The sequence below is a fragment of the Musca domestica genome, unplaced genomic scaffold (genome assembly GCF_030504385.1).
Source record: "Musca domestica strain aabys unplaced genomic scaffold, Musca_domestica.polishedcontigs.V.1.1 8, whole genome shotgun sequence".
In the NCBI taxonomy this organism is placed as follows: domain Eukaryota; kingdom Metazoa; phylum Arthropoda; class Insecta; order Diptera; family Muscidae; genus Musca; species Musca domestica.
The window spans coordinates 6,768,306-6,792,615 of NW_026712409.1; the positions used below are offsets into that span (position 1 = coordinate 6,768,306).

General features: G+C 35.2%; 1 protein-coding gene across 2 annotated transcripts in view; it reads right to left on the reverse strand.

Annotated features, from left to right (window-relative positions):
* LOC101895709 (homeobox protein orthopedia) overlaps positions 1-23,590 on the reverse strand; it is an 83,572-nt gene extending 59,982 nt beyond the window's left edge. For both annotated transcript variants that reach the window (XM_059131122.1, XM_059131121.1), the window contains exon 1: positions 23,312-23,590. In XM_059131122.1, coding sequence (XP_058987105.1) covers positions 23,312-23,342 — 31 coding nt within the window. In that variant the 5' untranslated portion in view covers positions 23,343-23,590. The remainder of the gene's footprint in view (positions 1-23,311) is intronic.
* Positions 23,591-24,310: the final 720 nt, after the last annotated feature.

The window sequence follows — 24,310 nt, forward strand, 5'->3', positions numbered from 1 at the left end:
ACCAAACCGTTCTGAACATCGAAAACAGAACTAAATCAAACATTTGCTCATCGCTGGTAGTTGTGAACTCACGCCTGTGTGACGACGACAACAAAACAAAAATAAATGTTCAAATGTTGGTATTTGTAAAGTTAAGACCTAGCATTTCTGATGCATTTGTTAGTTATTTCATCGTGATCTCGTCACTAACTGACAGAGTGGCTGGCTGGCTGAATGTTTGCTTGTTTTGATCCCAAAACGAAAGAGTTGAAAATTCACATCATCTTTACAAAGAAAATGTATTATTCATGGAGGTTCATGTAATGTTTACCTGTGAGCGTAGGTGCAAAATGCCTTTGACTCCCATTCGTAGTCATCATCCTTTGCTGCTCCGGGCCATGGCTAAGAGGGGGAATTATTGTATTTTTTTGTTTTGCTGTCTGAGGATTATTATTGTCGTCTATCGGGCAGTTGGAGACAGTAGCTCATTTGCCTTTGATAATATTTTAGGTAAATATGGGGAACAGTGTTCATTAATATGCCGGAAACCCAGAATCGAGAGACCTAATTTGTAAAGGTCTTGTGAACTTCAAGAAAAAGTGAGAATTTGAATAGAGGAGAAGGGAGGGGGATTTTTCATATTTAAGACAGTTTTGTGTGAAAATATGGGGCCTGATTTCCATCAGCCACCAACAATAAAAAATATTTGGAACATGTGGCCTAGTTGAATTTTGGGGAATAAGAAATTCTGATTCTTGATATCACCTTGGGCCAAAAATTTTAGTAATTTGTCCAAAAATTTAATCCTTTTTTTCTATTTTGTATTTCTGTGATCCTGAAGAACTTCCTTGTTCTCCTAATATTATTCTTACGCCCTCTCCCTCTCTTTCTCCATTACACCAAATAAATGTCTGGCACGGAACTAACATCCATCTTCAAAAATTCCCAAAAAGGTGTTAGAATACAATTCCATGGCCATTTGCTTTGATCTCTAATGTCGGCCGTAGTGTACCAAAGGCACCGGCTGAGAATATCGACTACCGTTTTTATTGATACCTGTCGTAAACACGTCTATTGTCTCATTTATGAGAGCCATTTACAAAGTTAAGAGTTTGCCGCCCAAGAGCCCATTCGAACTACATATCCAAAAAAAGAATTGGACATGTTCTTAAAAGCAATGCCGCTAGACGGCAAATGGCTTTGAAGTTATTTTTCGATCTTTGAGATTTATTTTTAATTTTAGAATTCAATGATTTTTATTGTTTGAAACCAAGTCTGAACACTTGCAGAATATCAGCTATTTTTGCATACAAATAAGAAGTGGAAAATCTGCAAGCCAGCAAATTTTCAAACATTACTAAGCAAATTCAAATGACCTCATGGCATTGGAAGTGTGATCTGCGACGTGTGTTGTTCGATGACTGAGCTCTTTTTGTTGCATTATCTTGTGATGTTGCGAGTAGTCGCAACATTCATTGCATTGCGCTACAGTGATGCAGTTTTGTCACCTTTGTTTTAACAGTTGCTACTCGCTGTCTAAATAATGTAGCTGTTAAACCAAATCTGACAGTTGATGTGTTATTTTTGGCCGATTGGGTTTATTTTAGCTTTTTCTCACAAAAAAAATTTTTGGTTTTGAATTATTTACATTTTTCTGAGTTCATTACCGGCAAAACATTTTCAGTCATATTTAGAAAAATATTATAAAAATTCAGTGAGTCCGTAAAGTTTCCTCTACGAAGTCTGTAGAACTAAGGAATGCCGTTTAACAGACGCGCAATATATTTAAAGCCAATTAAATTTAAGACTTCACATCAATCAATTTTGAAAAAATCTTCAGGTCACCAGCATTTTTAAAACTTCTAGAAGTTGTCTATGCGTAAAAGACCTCTTCTGTAAATAAGTATTTTTAAAGGTCTTCCATTCATAAGGAACCTCCCGCAGATTTTTTAATCATAGAACAGGAAACCCCTGACCCCCTGGATCATAGGGTGAATCCCCTGAATCCTAGAGGGAATCCCCTGGACCATAAAGGAAATCCTCTAGAACCTAGGGGAATCCCCTGGACTCTAGGAGAACCCCCTGGACGCTAGGGAAAATCCCCTGGACTCTAGGATAACCCCCTGGAAGCTAGAGGGAATTCCCTGGACTCTACGAGAACCCCCTGGACGCTAGGGGGAATCCCCTGGCCACCAGCTCGTCTATACAGACTATCTGGGCAACATCTCGTCTATACAGACGCTCTAGCCTCCAGCTCGTCTATACAGACTCTCTGGCCTCCAACTCGTCTATACAGACTCTCTGGCCCCCCAGCTCAGTTGTAGACTTATTTAAAGAATTTTATCGCGTCAATCGTGCAATTTTGAAAAGATCTTCAGGATACCATGATTTTTTAAAAATAATTATTGAGACTTCAATAGGAATTACTATTGAAAGGACATGAATCTGGAATTGTGAAAATTATAACTTATGAAATTATCTTCACTTATTTCATTTTAAGTGATTTATTTTTTAAAGGATTTCTGGGATATAAACAGTTTATAAGGATAAAGAATCAAAGGATTTTCTTTACATAAATCGTAAAATTTTCAATTAATTTCCAGGACATCAATTGCTTTTTTTTAATTCATCTTGAAGATTTCTATCGTGTATTTATTCAGGAAGAGAAGAGGAAAATAGAGAAAAGCAATAAAAACATAAAAAAATAAAGTTGGTCCATTTTTCCATAAAAAAGAATTAAAAAGAGATAATCTCAGTTTATTCTAGGGTTCGATGATACCACTGGCCAACATTTACCGACATAAATGTTTACCGAAATAAATACCTAAATAGACTCAGACTTTGACTTAGTGGCCTTGCAAATGCTCGCAAGGACTCCAATTGTCGACTACAAACATTAGGTCAGAATTCGTTTGGATGCGTAGAAAAGCTGTTTGGATGGATTGACAAGGATGGTTTTTGTTTTTTAATTTTATTTACACTTCCCTGTTTTAGTCCTTGATATATACCCTGACTGAAATCCTATATTAAACACTGCGCTAAGGCCAAACACCTAAAAATAGCGAAACCTTTTGTTACAGATAATGACTTTTTTTATCCGCCAGTATCAGCCAGTGTCACTAAAATAAACAATCCTTAAATAATCGCCATAAAATCAAAATTTCGACGCCATAAAATTCTCCATCATCATATCCGTTTAGAACACAAACACAACTTTCAGTATTTCACGACAAACTCCAGTGCAAGACTCAAAGAAGGAGCCAAAATGAAAAACGCGATTTTTATGGATTTCATTTGCCAGACAAGTGCTAATTTTTACACATACACCATGCCCGGCTACTGTTAATTAGCGTTTTTACCAACAGTTATCAAACCAAAAAATATAAAAGAAGATGACGACGGCGACCACGATGAAACGAATGATAACTAATGTCTGGTTTTATGGCATTTCTGTTTGGATTTTTACACAAATCGCCGGCCATCCGATCCGTTCATTCATCCTCTATAGAAAGCATGGAAAACGCCACATAGGTGGCAAAGGAAGTAAAAGTCGTTTAAACTAAAGCATTAAGTGTGGGGAGAGGGGGAGAGAAAGAGAACTAATGCAAAGAATCGCAGGAAAAAAACTTCAAGTTAATGTCTGTTTACCGCTAAAAACTATGTTTTAAAGGCTTGGCTGACTGGATGGCTGGCTGGTCATAGCGCCTAGCAGACGACGACCGCGACTTTACAACCTAGTGCTAGATATTTGAGGCTCTAATGCAGATAGGCCATAGAATCGAAGCATAGTAGTTTTGGTTTATTTGCTCATGTCGACTAACATAAATATTTGTACGTGTGTATGTATCCAAAAAGTCATTGGCTTTTCAAAGTTTGATGAGGGCTTCAGTCCATAAGGCTGTTCTGTAAATGTATTCCTCTTTTTCTTTAACACACATTGATGTCTGCTCTTCATGTTTTTGTTGTTGCACTTCTTATTTAATTTCAATACTGCCACACATTCGTTTTTATTTTTTTTTTTTGTGTTATGAAAAATCGTGATTAACAAATTTAAGGTGCGGTGTTAGGTGTTATAAAATAATTTTACGCGGACTTTTCTGTTTTGTTTCTGAACTCATGTTGTTGTTGTTGTGATTGCTTACTCTCAATGCATAACCCGGTCTTAATGCTTGATTTCGAACGGCGTTTCAGTTCAAAATTTCCAACGACAAGAAAAACGGGAAATAAAGTGTTGAATTTGTGATCTAAATGTTGATTATTTTATGGTGAATTGATATTTCAGTGGAAATGTCAAAAGGCCATAAAAGAGAAATTATGAATTTGAAAAAAAAACATTTATGTGTTTTTGTAGAATTAAAAATAAAAGATGCGCATTAAAAACTAATGACCACAACGCAGTAATTTTTGAAAGCCATGACCCCATGCCCCATGTTTTTACAATAAATAGTTCTTAAAAATGATCCGCCCATAATGTGTTCTTTGTACAAAGGCTGATGGCTTCATCAACTTCCAGACAGAACTTCTAAAGTTATAATCTGAAAATTTTACTTTGTGAAAAAAATATTTTACATCACGAATGTAAAATATTCGTACATTTTTCTGCTGAATGAGCTCCAATAAGAAAAATCTTAAAAATGCCTTTATTTTAGGTCAGCAGTCCTGCATTTTTTCTTAAAAAAATATAAATGACATAAATAATAAATAAAAAATGCACAATTTAGAAGCAGGGAGTTCTTGGAAATAATACATTGAGAAAGTCATGGCACGTAGACAGGACGTCCTTTAAAGTTTTTTCTTAAAACATCTGGAATTTGTGGACATTAGGTCCTTGTTTTATTTCAATCCACAGGCGGCCTCAAAAAGATTTTGTTAAAATATTCACGATTGTTGATCTGGAAGTCCCAGAAAGACATATTTTCAGAAGGTCTTCACATATATTTTCTTAAAAAATCCACGATCGGTAAAAAAAATAAAACTTCGAAATCACCGTTTTTTTTAACAAAATTTGTTTTAAAAAAATTCAAAATATTTTATCATTAGATCTTAGAAAATCATCCGACATTTTTACCTAAAACGTCCTCCAAGAAAAATTCTTAAAAATTTGCGATTTATCCTTGTTTTAAATATCAAAGATTTTGAGCCAGAAGGTCCTTCCTTGGACAAATTCAAGATTTTTATGCGGGAAGTTCTGGAAGAAAAATCTTAAAATTCGAGTTTTAGGCAAAAGATCCTTGAAAATAATTTTCTTGAAAAATCCTGTATTCTTGACATTGGAGAAAATGTCTTAAAAACGTGAGTTGTGATCAGTAGGTCCTAAAAAAAAGTCTGTAAAAGAGTTCTTAAAGAATACTGCCCTTTTTAAAAATACAGGATTTTTAGCGGGGAAGTCCTCGCACTAAAATCATTCAAAAAATCCACGATTTTTAGTACAAAGGCTTTTGTACAAAATATCTTTAAAATATCCACGATTTTTCTTAGGATATCCTTAAAAAAATTGCCCTAAAAAATCAAAAAATTTTAGACAGCAGATCCTTTAAAAAATTATTAGAAAATCCACGATTTGATGTAAGAAGATCCTCAAAAAAAATCTAAAAAGTCCGTGACTTTTTTCTCTATGTTCTTTAAAAACCTAAAAAAAATGTGCGAATTTTATTCCCCGAAGATTTAAAATAATCAGGAAGTCCTTGAAAAAAATCTGCGATTGCGAGTTTTAGTCAAAAGGTCGTTGGATGAATATTTTGTCTAAAGTTTCTTGAAATATTTCTCAAAATCCAGAATTTTAAGTCAGGAAGTCCCAAAAGAAAATATCCCGAAAAAACACAATTTCTAGTCTGGCAATCCTTCAACAAATTTTCTTAAGAATTCATTTAAAAAATTTTTAAAAAAATCCACGATTTTTAGCCAAGAAATCCTTGAAAAATTATTCTTAAGAAATCCACGATTTGTGGTCAGAAGATTCTCGAAAGACTTTTCATAAAAATTCTCTCCTTCTTAGTCATATATGTCCCTTAAGAAAATTAACAAATTTACGAATTTTAAGTCTGGATATCCCCGTAATTTTAAAAGAAACTAATCAAGAGGCTCTTGAGAAACTTCTCTTAATAATCTGCGATCATGATTTTGAGTCAGGAGGTCCTTGGATTTTGTAGCGTGGCGATCCTTGAATTTTCTTAATAACGCCTTGAAAAAATGCCTTAAACCATCCAAGATTTTTAGGCAGGAGATCCTATTAAAATTATTCTTAAGAAATCCACAATTTGTTGTCAGAAGATCCTCGAAAAATGTCCACAATTTTTAGTAAATAGGTCCTTTGAAAAGCTGAGAAAAATCACGAATTTTAATCGGAATTAAAAAAAAAATAATAAACGTCGGGGGGTTTTAATTTTTTTTTGATTTTTTTTTGTTTTTGGATTTTTCTTTTGTCTTTGGATTTTTTGTAAATCACAAATGTCATCTGAAATTCCTTATAAATGTTCTTGTAATCCAAGAATTTGGTCACGATTTTCACGAATAATTCTGAGAAAATTCTGGAAATTTAATCGGAATTAAAAAAAGGAAAATAAACGTCAGGAGGTTTTAACTTTTTTTAATTGTTTTTTTGTCTTTGGTTTTTTTTAAAGTCACAAATGCCATTTGAAATTCCTTGAAAATGTTCTTGTAATCCAAGAATTTGGTCACGATTTCCACGAAGAATTTAAACATAATTTATAGTTTGATTATCCTTGAACAAATTTTCTTAAAAATCCACGACCGTTAAGGCCTTGAAAATATTTTCTTAAAAAATTCACAATTTTTAATGAAATTTTGATCAGCATGTTCCTGGAATTTTTTTTTTTTTTTTTTTTTTTTTTTTTTTTTTTTGAGAAAATCTAAAAATGCTTGGCAGGGAATCCTTGGAAAATTTTCTTTAACAAAAAAATCTATGACTTTTAATAGAGAGGTCTTTGAAACGCTTGTCTTAAAAATCTGTAATCTCTTAAGAATCTTTCTTTTTTTTTTTGATGAGGTCACTAATTTCTAAGACCTTAAAAATGTAAAAAAAAATTAAAAAAGGCTCATATGTTGTCAGGAATTTTTGAAAAAAAAATCGCTATTCTTATGGAGGAGGTCCCCGAAACTATTCCGATTTTTTATCTAGGACGACGATCTAAAAATATTTTCAGATATACACGATTAAAGTATAAAATAGTTGAAAAATTCAATATTTCTACCAGGATTCAAAAAGTTCGAATTACATGAAACTTATAATTTTTCTTACATTTTCAAAATTTGATGATGATAAAAAACGGCTTATGATTTCGAATTAAAAGAAAATACTCAAATTTGAGACAAATATTATATTTGAAGGGAGAATCAACGCAGATAGCCTTAGCAGCATGTGGGATTCGAATTTATTTTTAAATTTGATAGTTTGAGGCGAAGGTATTAGTTGTTTGTCTTGTTTTGGTAAAAGATTGAAATGTGCGAAATTTGGAAAATCAGGAACTTGTTTCGAAGACGAATGCCAGATAATAAAAAGCGGAATTTCGAGCAAAGATTCAAGATTTAATTAGGCCACCTTTGGCCATATCTTCAGCCATAACTCTGGGGGTATAATTAATATGTTCAAAACAATTGTTAAAACCCTTTGAGGACTCACAATTATAACTTGTACTTAAAACTTTCCAACTATTTGTCTTCCGAATACAAATCCTTTTAATGGTCAATAAAATTCCACTATTTCCCCGGTATTAAAAATAATTTGAATTTATTTTCCGGCCTTCTAATTTTCTTAAATCTTGCCATGTGTTTTATGGTCAATGTGGTAGACCGAGCTATCAGCAAGAACGGAATAGGAAAAAAACACACACACCTCAATAAATATGGCTGGAGAACTGCATTTGATTATTGCACTGGTTCGCGATAGTCAATATGAGTTTGTGTGTGTGTTTACCTGCAATTGCATTGAAAACAACGATTATGCATTTTCGCGGCTTAGCAGTGTGGTCAACCATTAAAGCCACAAGTTTAGTTGTTGCTGATCAAATTGCAACTGCAAATGCAATTGCAACTAACCAACCAACCAGGCAGCCTTTGGCTTTGCAATTTTGGCAAAAACTTAGATTTGCCTAAGCTACACACACACACACTCACACAAACACATCTGTTTTCGTTATGCCAACTCGTAACCACAAATAACATATGGGGCCGTTCAGTTCATGATTTGAGGTTTCTTTCGTGCACTTGCATTCTATGCTACAAAAGCTATGTGTTTATGTATGTGTGTGTTTGTGTCCGCTGTACGATACTGTAGACCATTCAAATACGCATAACAAAAACATACAACGATTAATTAATTAAAATTTGCGTATAAACGTAAATTTATAGCATACAATTTTAGGCAATTTTGTCCGCGAAAAAAAGCATTACCACAAACAAAATGTGTATTTAAATGTGCGGTGCAATTGTTGAGGAAGCATATCTACAGTGAGGTGGGCACAAGATGGAGACAGCTAGAACCAAATAAAAGTGAATACATTTTACTCACTTTTCCATCAAATTCGAGTGATTCAACTCGAAGCAGGTTCGAATTATATGATCTTATACCCAAAATCGGGCCCTGCTGTGGTACATTCTCTGAGAACCTAAAATTTCGAAAAATTATTTCTTCCCGAACAATAAAACTATACAGGATGAGATGAAAAAACTGCAACCAACTTCAGACTGCTGTCATTCCTAAGCCACTCATCCGACAGCTGTTAAAATTATTCCAGTGACAGCTCATTCTCTTGTTTACAAGCATACAAAAGCATTTTGGTGAGAATTTTCCAGAAAAAAGTTATTCGTGATGGAATTCAAGCGTGATAGTGTGATTTCTTCATATTTGGCTGGAAAACCAACAGAGGCTAGCGTTAGAGCACTCCAGCATTTAAATCTGAATAAATTTTTTATGTCTCGTACCATCACCCGTTACCGTGATACTGTTAGCGTAGCCCGACGTCAAGGATGTGGACGGAAGAAAACAGCAACATCAGCAGAAATGGTTCGAAAAGTAAAGAAGCGACTTGATCGAAACCCGCTTCGCAATGGCCGAAAAATGGCTCGTGAGCTGAACATATCGTAATAATCTATTCGGCAAATATAGCGTAGCCCGACGTCAAGGAAGTGGCCGGAAGAAAACAGCAACATCTGCAGAAAAGGTTCGAAAAATAAAGATCAAAACCCGCGTCGCAGTTACCGAATAATGGCTCGTAGCTGAACTGAACGGTAAATATTGAAAAATGAGCTGGAGGTAAAGTCATTGAAATTCCAAAAAGTGCAAGAACTTACACCGCAACAGAAAGAAAATAGACTCAAAAGAGGTTAAGAGTTGCTTAACTTGGCCGTAAATGGTGAACTGCCGAATATGGTTGGTTTTCTCCGATGAGAAAACATTCGTTGTCCAGGAGTTTGTAAACGAACAAAATTATCTTGTTTACTTGCCAAAGAGGTCAGCTGAAAATGTGCACCTTCGGTTGGCCACCAGAACTCAAGCGCCGGCCATGGTGCTGGTGTGGGCCGCTATAACAGCGAGGGTCGCTCTCTGCTCGTATTAAACGACCGTGGCATCAGAATAATTGCCGAATATTATCGCGAAAATATTCTGGAGGGTGTATCAAAGCCTTGGGCACGCAAACATTTTGGCCGCAGACCTTGGACATTCCAACAGAATTCATCAACCCAAGAATGGTTACAAAATGAGGTTCCTCGCTTCATTTCCAGCCCACAATGGCCACCAAAATCTCCGGATATCAATCCGTTGGACTATTATGTCTGGAGTATTTTGGAAAGCAAGGTTTGCACTAAAAAATACCAAAGTGTTGATCACCTCAAGCAAGCGCTTCACCGGTAATGGGCCAAAATTCCGCAGAGCAACATTCGGGCAGAGTGTGACGGTTTCATTGACCATTTGAAGGCTAGAATTCGTGCCAAAGCTGACCAATTCGAACAAATCTAAACTTATTCTAACATGTGTTGCTATTTCCGACATTTTTTGCTTTTATTCAATTAAATTTGGAAAAAAAAAATGTAGAAATCAGGGCCTTCGACTTTGTTGCGGTTTTTTTAGCTCACCCTGTGTAGATCCATTTTGACTATTATTTATCTCGTCTTCTATCATAGAAGATGCCAAAACTCTAGCCCCTATTTTTCAAAATCTCCTAAAACTGTCCTTTTTTCGAATTTGGCAAAATAACATCATCTCATATCCCCTCGCCAGCCTTACCCACCTTTATATCTCCCTTTTTGCACCGGCGAAGAAACAAAAGCAATAGAAATTGTGGTTATGACCGCAACATTCGTTAAATCTCAAATGGTTTTTATTGTTACCGGGCAAAAAAAGGCGGACAATAATTCAGCGATGCTGAGCGCGTATTTTGCAAATAAACAGATACAGATGCAAATTCGTTTGGTATTTGGTTGGTGGTGGACAGATATGAGAATTATACGAATTTTTGAAATTACGTCGTTTGCATAAACCTCAATATATCATACGCCGAAGCATTCTCATACTCATACACACACACACACACTCATACACGCATATAAACGGGCAATTCGACCAATAAAGATGATAAATTGGAATGCAATGATAATGAATTCCAACATCCATAGCGAGGAGGTGGAAGGTGGTTGAATTTGGGCGGATATAATATTTGTATGTAATGCTACCTGTAAACCGCAATAAATAATCGTACTTACACACTGACACATGAGGACGTAAGCAACTATTGTTATATAGAAATAAAAATGTTGGAATAGTGTTGGATCGAAAGTTCGCCAATAACAGGCAGTCAGGTAATGGACTATTATAATATAAAATATTACAAAGATGAAGGAGCTAGGATGTTTGCCCCTTATATTAGGATAGGAACTACGTTTCTAGCTTTCTTCTCTTTAGCACTTCCCTATTAAAAATTTCCGCAATATTGAGCTTGATCGAGGTTGTAGAATGTTATTCGCCTTAGGAAACGTCTTCCTCCAGAATCCTGTATTATATATTGACAGAATATCTGGACATAGAAATGATAGAACAATGCGAGGATTATTTTGCTCAAACATTGCAACCCTCAATCGAGTTATTAAAAGGGAATATCGGAATATCTGGACATAGAATTGATAGAACAATACGAGGATTATTTTGCTCGAAAATTTTAACCCTTAAAAATTACATTTTAAAAGCGATAGCAAATATTCTATAAAATTATTCGCCACAACGTCGACCTATAATGATAATTTTTGGTATGAAGGATTTCGACTTACTAAGAACTCAAAATACAACAATTTGCCAACATTAGTTCGAAACAAGTTAAAAAGTATCAGTCGGTTTTGCCTACAGATATATAACCTCAGTCAATATTCGATTATTTAGATATATTTTGACTTCTGTTATGATTATTCAAAATGTTGGCCCTGTATGGATCAAGTTCCGAAGGAATAGGCCTACATTGTCCATTTCGCATCGGACCTGAATAAATATGATATAAATAATGCTGCGTGCCAAGTTCGGACTATATTGGTTACTTCCTTCACTTTATAGGAGAAATGTGATAATATATAAAAAATGTGCGAGAGGTACCAGCTTACCGAAGAATTCCATTTTCATACGTCTAAGGCAAATACAAATATTCGTATGGGCAAAATTACGAGAAAATCGAACAGTTATATCCAATTTTGTGAAAAATCATTATACATCTCAGTTTTCCGGTTGAAAGAAATATTTAGATATAGGTATTTGTAAAAAACGCTGACTTATTTCGCAAGCTACATTTTTTCTTTTTTTTTCAAAATCTTGAACCCTACGCGGGGCAGATAGCAAAAAAAATGGTATACTACCATATTTACAACAGATCTTGTGTTGATGGAAAAATTGAGCTGTACCAAGTTTAGAATGGAATCGGACGGGGATTTCGATTTTAAGAAGCCTCATGGATATTCAAAATTTTGAGGCTTTGTTGGGGAGGTACCAGAAAGACAGGGCTGGTATATCCCATCTTCACAGCAGATCTTGTGTTAGTAGAAATAATGGGATGTGTGAAATAAGAAGAGAACCGGATGCTTCTTTCGGATTTTATAATCGTTTTGGTTATTAAAAACTTTGACCAGTTGTGTGAGAGGTACCAGAAGGAATGGTCCGATCTCTACCATCTTTACAACAGATCTTGTGTTGATAGAAATATTGAGATCTACAAAGTCTGAATGGAATCGGATGTAAATTTTTTTGTGAGCATCAAGGATATTCAAAATGTTGATCTTTTGCGGGGATATACCAGGAGGCGTGGACTGTAATATACCATATTCACAGTAGATTTTGTGTTAATATAAATAATAGAATGTGTGAAATATAAAGATAACCTGATGCTTATTTCGGATTTTATAAACGTTTTGGTTATTAAAAACTTTGACCCTTTGTTGGGGAGGTACCAAAAGGAATGGTCCAATCTCTACTGTCTTTATAACAGATCTTGTGTTGATAGAAATATTCATATGTGCGAAGTCTAAATGGAATCGGATGTTAATTTCGCGTTTAATGAGCTTAATGGATATTCAAAATTTCGACCTTTTGTGGGGGAGGTACCCTTGGATTGGATTGGGTTGGAACGATATATTTCGTCTTTATTCCAGATCTTGGGTTTATCAAAATATTAGGATGTGTGAAAATTGAAGACAATCGGACTCTTACATCATACTTTATAAGAGTTATAATTATTCAAAATTTTGACCCTATGTGAGGATGGAGTGGACCGATATTATCCATTTTTGCACCTGACCTAGAACTGAGTCTCGTTCTTGGGTTAATAATTTGGTACGTGTGAAATTTAAAGACAATCGGACTGTTACGTCACATTTTATTACAGTTGTAATTATTCAATATTTTGACCCTTTGTGGGGGAGGTACTTGATGAGGTGGGTCGATGTTGTCCATTTTCGCACTTGATATAGCACTGATGGAAATATTAGAATTTGCAAAGTTGGAGCAAAATCGGATTATCCTTTCTCTTTCTGTGCAACCAAATATATTTTTTTTTTAACTTAAACTTTTTATAGGGGATGATCGATATTTCCCATCTCCGAACTCGATCTAAGTTTGATAATAATATTACTTTGTACCTAGTTTGGACAAAATCGGATACTTCGAGAGTCATTGTGTGCACGGTTATTTCGATGAGGCACATTTTGGCCGTATCAAATGATATATACAGTCGGTAGCCATATGGCTGAGGGTATAAAAATGTCAAGAACAAGAAGATCCAGCTATGTTTTTCCTTTTTCAATATTAATTATAAAACCGATTCCTCTGTAGCGCCCAAATGTAGGCACATTTCTTTATCTTATCTGGAGTAGAATTCTGCATCCTTTTTAATTGCAGAAGAGGTATTAAAATATATTTTTATTTTATCTATCAAAAACTGATATAAAGATGTCGCTATTTTAAAGTATTACTTAAGTTCTAAAGGCGGCGCCCAAATGTATACACATATTTGTTTTCTTATTGTCGCTGTAAAATGGCGTAGAATTGTAAGTCCCTTTAAAAAATAAAATATCTATTTAATTATTTTGTTATTTTATTTATTTACTACTCGTTAATCAAATGTCGATATCAAGATGGCGCTCTTTATAAACAATGCACTTTAGTCTTAAAAGTGGCGCCCAAATGTATACAAATATTCGTTTTCTTAATGGTACTGTAAAATGGCTTAGAAATGTTCTTCCATTTCTATAGCGAAACATATATTTATATTTGTTTTTCTTAGATCAAACATCGATAAAAAGATGGCGCTCTTGTGAAAAATATACTTTAGTTATAAAGATTGTTCTTAGACCGGCCTGGTATGTAGCGAGTTCTTGTTTATAACTCAGCTTTTACGAAAGAACTTCCTCCTCCTATCCACAAGCCAATATCAACTTTCTTAACGAACAAACCGTGTGTAAAGAAGCCTTCAGATGCGCATAACATAAAGAATTTATCATTTCTTTTTTAATTAAATATTTTTCTGTTTTTTCGACTTTTTCCATTGTTAATAAAAAGCTGCATAAACTCAAACAATTGTTTTTTATAGCCTCCACCTTGGAAAGGAGGATATATTAACTTTGTCATTCCGTTTGTATAAAGTATACATATTCATAATCAGCATAAAATTCTAAGTCGATTTAACGATGTCCGTCTGTCTGTCTGCCTGTCTGTTGAAATCACGATACAGCCCACATTATTTGACGTAGAGCGCCAAAATTTAGCAGAGCAATTTGTATTGTGTTTAGGATGGTTGGTATTGAAAATGAGATATATCTATCCACGTTCTGCTATAGTCCCCATATAACGGTTCCTCCCGATATTCGGTATTTTTATGATTTATGCCACATTTTTTCACAGATTTGTCTGAAAATTCGTATCTGTAGGTCATAACGGGTCCCAGTTCGTGTGGCAAAACATTGCATGTATAGGTCCACGTTTTGGTATAGCCCCCATATAAAGGTACCACCCGATATTCGGTATTTTGATTATTTTTGCCACATTTTTCACAGATTTGTCTAAAAATAATGGGTTCCAGCTCTGGTGGCGAAACATTGCATGTATGGGTCCACGATTTGGTATAGCCCCCATATAACGGTACCTCCAGATATTCTGCATTTTAATGGTTTTTGCCACATTTCTTCGCAGATTTGTCCACAAATTGGTATTTGTTGGTCTTAATGGGTTCTAGCTCTCTTGACGAAACACTGTATGTATAGGTCAACGTTTTTGTATAGCCCCATATTGCCGTATTTCCCGATATACGGTATTTTGATGATTTTTGGCACATTTTCCTATGAGTATGGCTAAAAATTGGTATATGTGGGTCATAATGGGCTCTAATGTTTCCTTTACCCTAAGGTGAAGGGTATTAAAAGTTTGGCCCGGCCGAACTTAATGTTTTTTACTTGGTATTTATTATATTTTTTTTAAGTTTTTTTGAGGCTACCCTCAAGTTTTTTTGATCCACCTTCCCATGTTCAAATATGTTATAACGTCTTCTACACTTTTACCCATTACACCCTATTATTTTCCAAATTTGTGTATAAGTATTCCTCTTTGTGTCTGTGTGTGCAATAGGCGAATTTTTAAGTTCTGTTAATGGCTGTTTGTGTTTTGGAAATTTACAGTGGCATTAAATTACGAATGCAATCGTTAAATTAATTTAATTAATCCTTACAACGGCGAGAGCAAAACAACGGCAACAGTCGCCAAACACCAGCGTTTCGACGTTGGCATTTACGATGGCACAACTTTTTAAGCCTTTGCCGCATAAAATTCATAAATGGTTGGCTGGCTGGTTGGTTGGGTTTTGTGTTCGGAATATATATCATATTTGAAAAGTTTGTTGCACCAATCTGCTCCTGCTCAGCCCCCTGTTGGGGCAAACACAAACACACGTAAAAATATAGGTACATACAATAAATGTAATTCCAGCTCAACATTCCACAACTATAGATCTGCTTGTTGTAGATAGATAGGAATGCACACGTGCGTATGTTTGCTTTGCAGTTGTGGCCCACCATTTTGTGAAATTGTTGCTGTTGTTTCCAAGTGAATTTGAATTTGTAATATTTTGGCAATTTTCCTGGCCAAAAATGTTGTAAATTGTTTGATAATTGCTGGCGCAAAACAAAGTCCACAGCCCGAGGCCAATGATGTTGGGCTTGGTACTTAGCTGATTTTACTTGGCTGAAAACAAATGTGGAGGTTTTTTTCTACTCTCTCTGTCTCTTTCTCTCGCTTTTTGTATGAAAATTAAAAATAATGTTTGGAAAATGCAAATTCACTTGTTGTTCGGAAGCCAACCAACCAGGCACAAATCCAAGTTGCAAAAAAGGATTAGAAAATTTATTATTTTACCGCTTTGCAGTTGCAAATAAATTGTTGAGGATTTCCATGGAACGTGTTGCGGTTGTGAATTTCCGTAACACCAGTCTTCTTTTAAATCAAAACAACAAAAAATATTTTAATTAAAGATAAACTTATTTTCGCCAAGATTTATATTTTAATTTAGCTTTTTTCCATTCTCAAAATCTCACTTAATTATTATTATTATTATTATTATTATTTTTTTTATTTTTATTTTATTTTATTTTATTTATTTATTTTTTTTTTTTTTTTTGGAAAAGTGTCAAAGTAGGAATATTTTATTTAAATGGAAATTTGGGAGGTATTTAAATATGTTTCCAATGCCAGAGAAAAATGAAAATCAAAATCCCATAAATGAAATGACATCAGATTCATTCATCGATTCTTGTATTGAAAAACTCCCCTAGTCCTCTACAGGATGAATTGAAAAAACTGCAACCAACTTCAGACTGCTGTCATTTCAAAGCCACTCGTCCGACAGCTGTTAAAATTATTCCAGTGACAGCTCATTATATTGTTTACAAGTGTACAAAAACATCTGGAGAGAATTTTCCCGAAAAAAAGTTATTCGTGATGGAATTCAAGCGTGATAGTGCGATTTCTTTATATTTGGCTGGAAAACCACAAGTGGCAATCGTTGGAGCACCCCGGTATTTAAATGTGAATAAATCTTTTATGTCTCATACCATCGCTCGTTACCTCGCTCGTGATACTGGTAGCGTAGCCCGAAGTCAAGGAAGTGGACGGAAGAAAACAGCAACATCAGCAGAAATGTTTCGAAAAGTAAAAAAGCGACTTGACCGAAACCCGTGCCGCAGTGGCCGGAAAATGGCTCGTGAGCTGAACATATCGCAATATTCCATTTGGCAAATATTGAAAAAATAAGCTCGGGGTAAAGCCATTTAAATTCCAAAAAATGCAAAAACTTACACCGCAACAGAAAGAAAATAGACTCAAAAGAGCTAAAGATTTGCTTCGCTTGGCCGAAAGTGGTGAACAGCCGAATTTGGTTTTCTCCGATGAGAAAACATTCGTTGTTCAGCTGTTTGTAAACAAACAAAATTATCGTGTTGGCTTGCCAAAGAGGTCAGCTGAAAATGTACACATTCGGTTGGCCACCAGAACTTAAGAGCCGGCCATGATGATGGTGTGGGCCGGGCCGCCATAACAGCCGATGGTCGCTCTCCGCCCGTATTAATCGACCGTGGCATCAGAATAAATGCCGAATATTTTCGCGAAAATATTCTGGAGTGTGTATTAAAGCCTTGGACACACAAACGTTTTGGCCGCAGACCTTGGACATTCCAACATGACTCAGCACCATCGCACTCAGCACGCGCCACCCAAGAATGGTTACAAAATGAGGTTTCTCGTTTTATTTCCAGCGCACAATGTCCACCAAAATATCCAGATACCAAGCCGTTGGACTGGAGTATGTGTCGATCACCTCAAGCAAGTGCTTCGCCAGGAATGGGCCAAAATACCGCAGAGCAACATTAGGGCAGCGAATGACGGTTTCGTTGGCCGTTTGAAGGCCAAAGCCTTCAAAGGTGACCAATTCGAACCAATCTAAACTTATTCTAAAATTTGATGCACAATGACCACCAAAATCTCCGGATACCAATCCGTTGGACTATTGTGTCTGGAGTATTTTGGAAAGCAAGGTTGGCACCAAAAAATACCAAAGTGTCGATCACCTCAAGCAAGCGTTTCGCCGGGAATGGGCCAAAATACCGCAGAGTAACATTCGGGCAGCGTGTGATGGTTTCATTGGCCATCGTTTGAAGATCATAATTCGTGCCAAAGTTGACGGATTGGAAAAAATCCAAACTTATTCTAAAATGTGATGCTTTTTCCGACGTTTTTTTCTTTCATTCAATAAAATTAAAAAAAAAAAAATTAAAAAATATAGGGGTTTGACTTTGTTGCAGATTTTAATCTAACTCTGTAATATTTTATATTTTGGGAAATATTTTAACATTTTTGAAAAATTATTTGGAAATTAATTTATTTCAGTGGAAAAATGGGAGATATTTAAAAATGTTTACAATACCATTAATTAAATATCGTCAGATTCAGCCATTGAACCTCGCCTAGTCTCCTTTTTACAATTACGGCGTTAATTCGTTAGCTTTCCGCAATGGACTTTGTGGAAAAAAAATTAGTTCCCTCATTGGATGGCATTTTTTTTTTGTTATTAATTAATTGAGGCATTCTCCAGCAATTGAAATTAACATTTCTCTGGGTTAATTACTAATAAAGTGTTTTCACACCCGCCAGCTGTGTTTTTTTTATAATTTATATTAATTTAATTATGTTTTTAAAACGAAATTTAACAAAAACACTCACTCATACACACACAACTTTAACATTGGTAAATAAAAATAAACCATATTATGAATGTAATATTGGTTTTTTACTCCGTTTCATTTTTTTCCTCATCTGTAATTGTTCACGGCAAAATTCTCACTGCCATTGAAAAGTGTGAAATATTGCCATAAATTAATAATCGATTAAATTAAAATAATTAATTACACAGAATAAAAACCAAAAAAAAAAAAAAAAAACGAAAAACCATTGCAAGGCAGCCATACAAACAGTCGGACAAACAAATGCTGGAAGCAAAAACAATTGGCTGCAGCCTCCGCTGCAACAGCAGTCTCCTCGCTAAAAGGAACATCCAGCCGGCCCAAAAGTGGCCATTTAACCAAAGTTCGCTGCCAGCAATTTGTTATTCTGCGGAAATGCAAAGGCCATTGTAAAACGCTCATAAATTATTCAAGCTATTGGTAGAAAATATTCAATGATTCGGTTGGTGTTGAAATCTATATTCGCGTTGATTTGCATTTTAATTGCATCGAGGGAAAGGAGTGCAATGATTTTTCTTTTGAAATTCGGTAGTTACAAATATTTTAAATATCTATGGAATATTTATTATCATTGGTTGTATATGTGTGTCTGTGAGAAGTAATGGGAGTATTTTTAGTCATATTTCAAGTTTTTCTAAATTAAAAAAAAAACAACTTAAAAAGTATCAGTAGGTTTAGCCGACAGATGTATACCCTCAGCCAATGTTCGATTATTTAAATATATTTTGACTTCTGTTATGATTTTTCAAATTGTTGGTCCACTATGGAGTAGGTTCCGAAGGAATCGGCTAATATTGTCCATTTCGTATCGGACCTAATTAAATATGATATAAATAATGCGACGTGCCAGGTTTGGTTACTTCCTTCAGGTTATGTGAGATATGTGATAAAAGCTTTAATTCCATATTCATCCAAGGTTTTTGGTTGAGAGAAATATTTAGTTGTAAACAGTTGCTGACTTGTTTCGCAAGTAATGACAGATAAAAGTGTCGAAAATTGTGACCCTTTCTGTATGAGGTACCAGAAGGGGTTCGCAGGTATATATCATCTTCATAAGAGATCTTGTTAGCAAAAATGTTTGTATAAGTGAAATTGGAAGAGATTTGGATGTTTATTTCGCTTTCTTTAATATTTTTGTTTTTCAAATCTCAATGTGGGAGAGGTACCAGAATAAATGCTCCGATCTCTACCATATTTTAAACAGATCTAGTGTTGATAGAAATATTGAGACGTACCAAGTCTAAATGGAATCCGATGTTAATTTCGCGTTTTATGAGCTTCATGGGTATTCAAAATGTTGACCCTTGGGGGGAGAGGCCAAAAGGAATGGACCGAAATATTCCATCTTCACACCAGACATTGGGTAAGTAGAAATAATGGGATGTGTGAAATATGAAGAGAACCTGATGCTTATTTCGGACTAAATGATCGTTTTGGTTATTATGAACTTTGACCCTTTGTAAGGAATAGAATCGGAAAATAATTTCGCGTTTTATGAGGTCCATGGATATGGATAATATGACACCTTTGGGGGCAGGTACCAAAACGAGTGCGCCGATATATCCCATCTTCACACCAGACCTTACTGTAGTACAAATAATGGGATGTGTGAAATATGAAGAGAACATGATGCTTATTTCGAATTTCATGATCGTTTTTGTTATTCTGAACTTTGACCCTATGTGTAAGCGGTACCACAAGGAATGGTCTGCTCTCTACAATTTTTATAACAGATCTTGTGTTGATTGAAATATTGAAAAAATGTTGACCCTCTGTGGAAGAGGTACCAGAAGGATATATTCTATCTTCACACCAGACCTTGGCTTAATAAAAATATTGTGATGTGTGTTATTTGAAGACAATCGGACATTTATATCACATTTTATAGGAGTTATAATTATTCAAACTTTTGACCCCTTTGTGGGTCACCTGACCTAATACTGATGCAAATATTAAAAAAATAAAAGTTGGAGTAAAATCGGATTATTGTTTCTCTTTTTGAGCAGAAAATATATTTTTGGAAAATTTCGATCTTTTGTGGGGGAGGTACCTAGAAAGAGTGAACTGATATTGCCCATCTCCGAACTCAATGTAAGTTTGATTAAAATATTACGATGTACCAAGTTTGGACCAAATCGGATACTCCCTTCGAGAGTTATCGTGCACTCCAGCCAGACAGACATCGCAATGTCGAAATGTCCCAAAACAGAGAGACCCGCAGAGACCTAGGGTCTAAAACCGTTATTTCGATGAGGCACGTTTTGGCCGTATCAAATTATATACAGGTTGAGATAAAAAATGCAAGGATGTCAAACGCCATAATTTTTACATTTTTTTTTTTTTAATATTATTAAATGAAAGCAGAAAATGTCGGAAATAGCATCAAATTTTAGTAAGTTTCGATTTGTTCGAATTGGTCACCTTTGTCACGAATTATGGCCTTCAAACGGCCAACGAAACCGTCACACGTTGCCCGAATGTTGCTCTTCGGTATATTGGCCCATTCCCGGCGAGTCGCTTGCTTGAGGTGATCGTCACTTTGGTATTTTTTAGTGCCAACCTTGCATTCCAAAATACTCCAGACACAGTAACCCAACGGATTGGTATCCGGAGTTTTTGGTGGTCATTGTGCGCTGGAAATGAAGCGAGGAGCCTCATTTTGTAATCATTCTTGGGTGGCGCGTGCTGAGTGCGATGGTGCTGAGTCCTGAGTTGGAATGTCCAAGGTCTGCAATAAAAATATTTTCGTCCCCAAGGCTTTAATACACCCTCCAGAATATTTTCGTGATAATATTCGGTATTCTGATGCCACGGTCGATTAATACAAGCGGAGAGCGATCATCGACTGTTATGGCGGCCCATATTTGCACATTTTCAGCTGACCTCTTTGGCGAGTAAAAACGATAATTTTGTTTGTTTACAAACTGCTGGACAACGAATGTTTTCTCACCGGAGACGGAGGAAACCAAATTCGGCAGTTCACTACTTTCGGCCAAGCCAAGCAACCTTTTAGCTCTTTTGAGTCTATTTTCTTTCTGTTGCGGTGTCAGTACTTGCACTTTGTGGAATTTCAACGCCATTACCCCGATCTCATTTCTCAATATTTTCCGACTGGAATATTGCGATATGTTCAGCTCACGAGTCATTTTTCGGCCACTGCGACACGGGTTTCGATCAAGTAGCTTTTTTACTTTTCGAACCATTTCTGCTGATGTTGCTGTTTTCTTCCGTCCATTTCCTTGACGTCGGTATCACGGTAACGAGCGATGGTACGAAACACAAAAGATTTATTCACATTTAAATGCTGGAGTGCTCTAACGATAGCCACTTGTGGTTTTCCAGCCAATCAATTCCATCACCAAAATGCTTGAGTGGCTTAGAAATGACAGCAGTCGAAAATTGTTTGCAGTTTTTTAATCTGACCCTGTATATGTATATTTACATTCCGAAAATGCCGACATTTCTCACCCCTACTCCCTTTGCAATGTTTGAAAATACGAAACTCCAAAAGTCTTCTTATATCACTCAAACATATGAAGCTCCAGCTATTTGTGTCTTTTTATATTTTTTAGTTCTTTTTGTATCTTTTATAAACTAATTTCTTTTTATAAATTGTATCTTATAACTTTTATAAAAGAATAATTCAATCTTTATATCATACAACCATTGGAAGTTCTAACCTGTCGGTTAATTACAGTCACATAAAATCAGTTAACTGGGAATTTCCAAAAATTGATAATTTTAGAATTCTGTCTTAACTGTTTCCCACATTGTTACTATTGGCATCTATTTAGTACCTAACCATACTACATTCCAAATTTCAAGATTTTAGCTACAGCAGTAAATATGTGCTAGAGACTAAATTTCAAAAAAATCAGCCTTATTACATGTCTTGCATAAATAGTACAAAATGTCAAATTTCAGGGACGTTTGTGGAAAGGGGGATCAGGGCCCGGGCACCTTCCACCCGGGCTACTTTTCTTATTCTTTTTTTTTTTTTTTGTATATTTGTATTTTTATTTTCGGAAAGTTAATTGTATGCTTCTTGAAAAAATGCACCAATTTTCAATCCCATATCAACCCCCCCCCCCCCCCCTGGACAGTAAATTAAAACAGATTTAATAATATGTATTAACCTGTGTTTAAATCATTTTATTTAAAAGAGCAATTACAACAATTATCACTACTTCTGCACTTGAGCAGCCAGCCCAGCCTTTTTATAATGACACACACACTTTCTCACGCACTGCACTGTTATACATACAAAAATTCCACGTCAGTATCCCTGCAACATTACCTCCGATGAAAAACAACAACAAAAATCATAACACTACAATTTCCCCCTTTCATGGCTGGCCCAGTATCATCTCTGCCACAATAATCATTGCGTCAGTTGTTGATGTCTGTTTGTGCCGTTTTTTTGCTTATTTTCATTGGTAATTATGGTTAATCAAGAGATAATTATTGCTAAAAACACAAAAAATAAAAACAACAACAGCAACACCAGTAGTCGAGAATCGAATATGTAATAATTATTTTTTATTTGTTCACTTATTTTACAAGCACTGTTAATCAGATTTTTAAATTTCACTTTCAATATTCCGTTCGGTCAGTTCGGAACTCTACAAAAAACTCCCACAGGCAATTATCACTGGTGGCCCAGCACAGCCCCGCCCATCACTGCCCCAGGAAACGTCATCACCAACCGCCTCACACACTCACTCACTTACCATTGTCGAATCGAATCGTTTAGCATTGATTGTCGCCTGGTATTGAAAGGCTCCGTGCTAAACGAAACCATTTAGAATGGTCCATCAAATGGACCATTGGTGGAAATGTGATGATGTCTTATTTCGAAAATTGAAACTCTAATTGCAAATCGGAAGTATATTTAAGAAATTAGTTTAATTATGCCGATCATTATCATCGGCTCCGTTAAGATAGCTTAACTTAAGCAATTAGCTTTGTGATTAACATTAATTTAATGTGCACTAATGTGAACACTTTTATTTTCATTTTTTGTTTTTTTTTTTCAAATATAGGATTAAATTGAATTACTCACCCAAAACATTGGCCCCCAGATTGTTCAGCATATTTGCCGAAAAGTTCCTTATCGATAGTGTCGACAGTTTGTCGCTGGTATACTCGTGTGTGGGGAAAGAAATTTTCTTTTTCTCTTTTTTTGTTAGCGATTTTCAAGTTTTACTTTTGCTGGGATTGTGGTTTATATAAAATCGTATACGTTTTCTATCACAGTTCCGAGACTTGTTGTTGTTGTATAGTTTCTTTTAAGAAATCATTTTATGCGCCACATGACTTGTGGAATCTGCTTGACATTGACACACCTGTAAACAAGAAAATTATAATTAGTGTAGAAATCAATTGAAGGACCATATATTTTACATTTATTTATAATAGGGTATATACGCCTTAAATTAATTACTACGAATTTAATAACATTTCATTTAATTTTTCGAAATTTTCTTATTCCGGAGAAAAGTAAATATTCCATTATAAGTGATTTCGAGATAAAAATACCATATCTAGGATCGATTTTTCCCAAGTGACGTCTAAATAAACAGCTCCAGAGCAGGTAATGGTAAATTGAACCTTGAAAAAATTGGCTGTAAACTGTAAACTCTTACGAAATCGTAAAAACTTCAATCGATGTGTTTTATAAATCAAAACTTTATCGAAGAATTTTTCAAAAGACCTATAACTGTAGACAGCATAACAAAATATAAAAAAGAGTATGAAAAAAATCTATAACAATTGTTTTCTTTAAATTTGGTTTTAGAGGTAAATTTTCGGTTTTTACCTTCAAAATGCCGAATATCGGTCAGTATCACTATGGGCGGTCTATAACGGGATTACACTTAAAGTTTGAAGAAAAACTTAAAGTTTGTAAAAACTATAAATGGAGTTAAGAACTTCAAAGTTCTGAACAATAAGCGGTAGGGTTTTAGTAGGTGCTATTTCCTAAACTGACAATTTTTGCAGAAGGATTTTTTTCCTCCCAAAACCAAAGAAGGAAACAAAAAATATGGCTGAATCCTGCAGA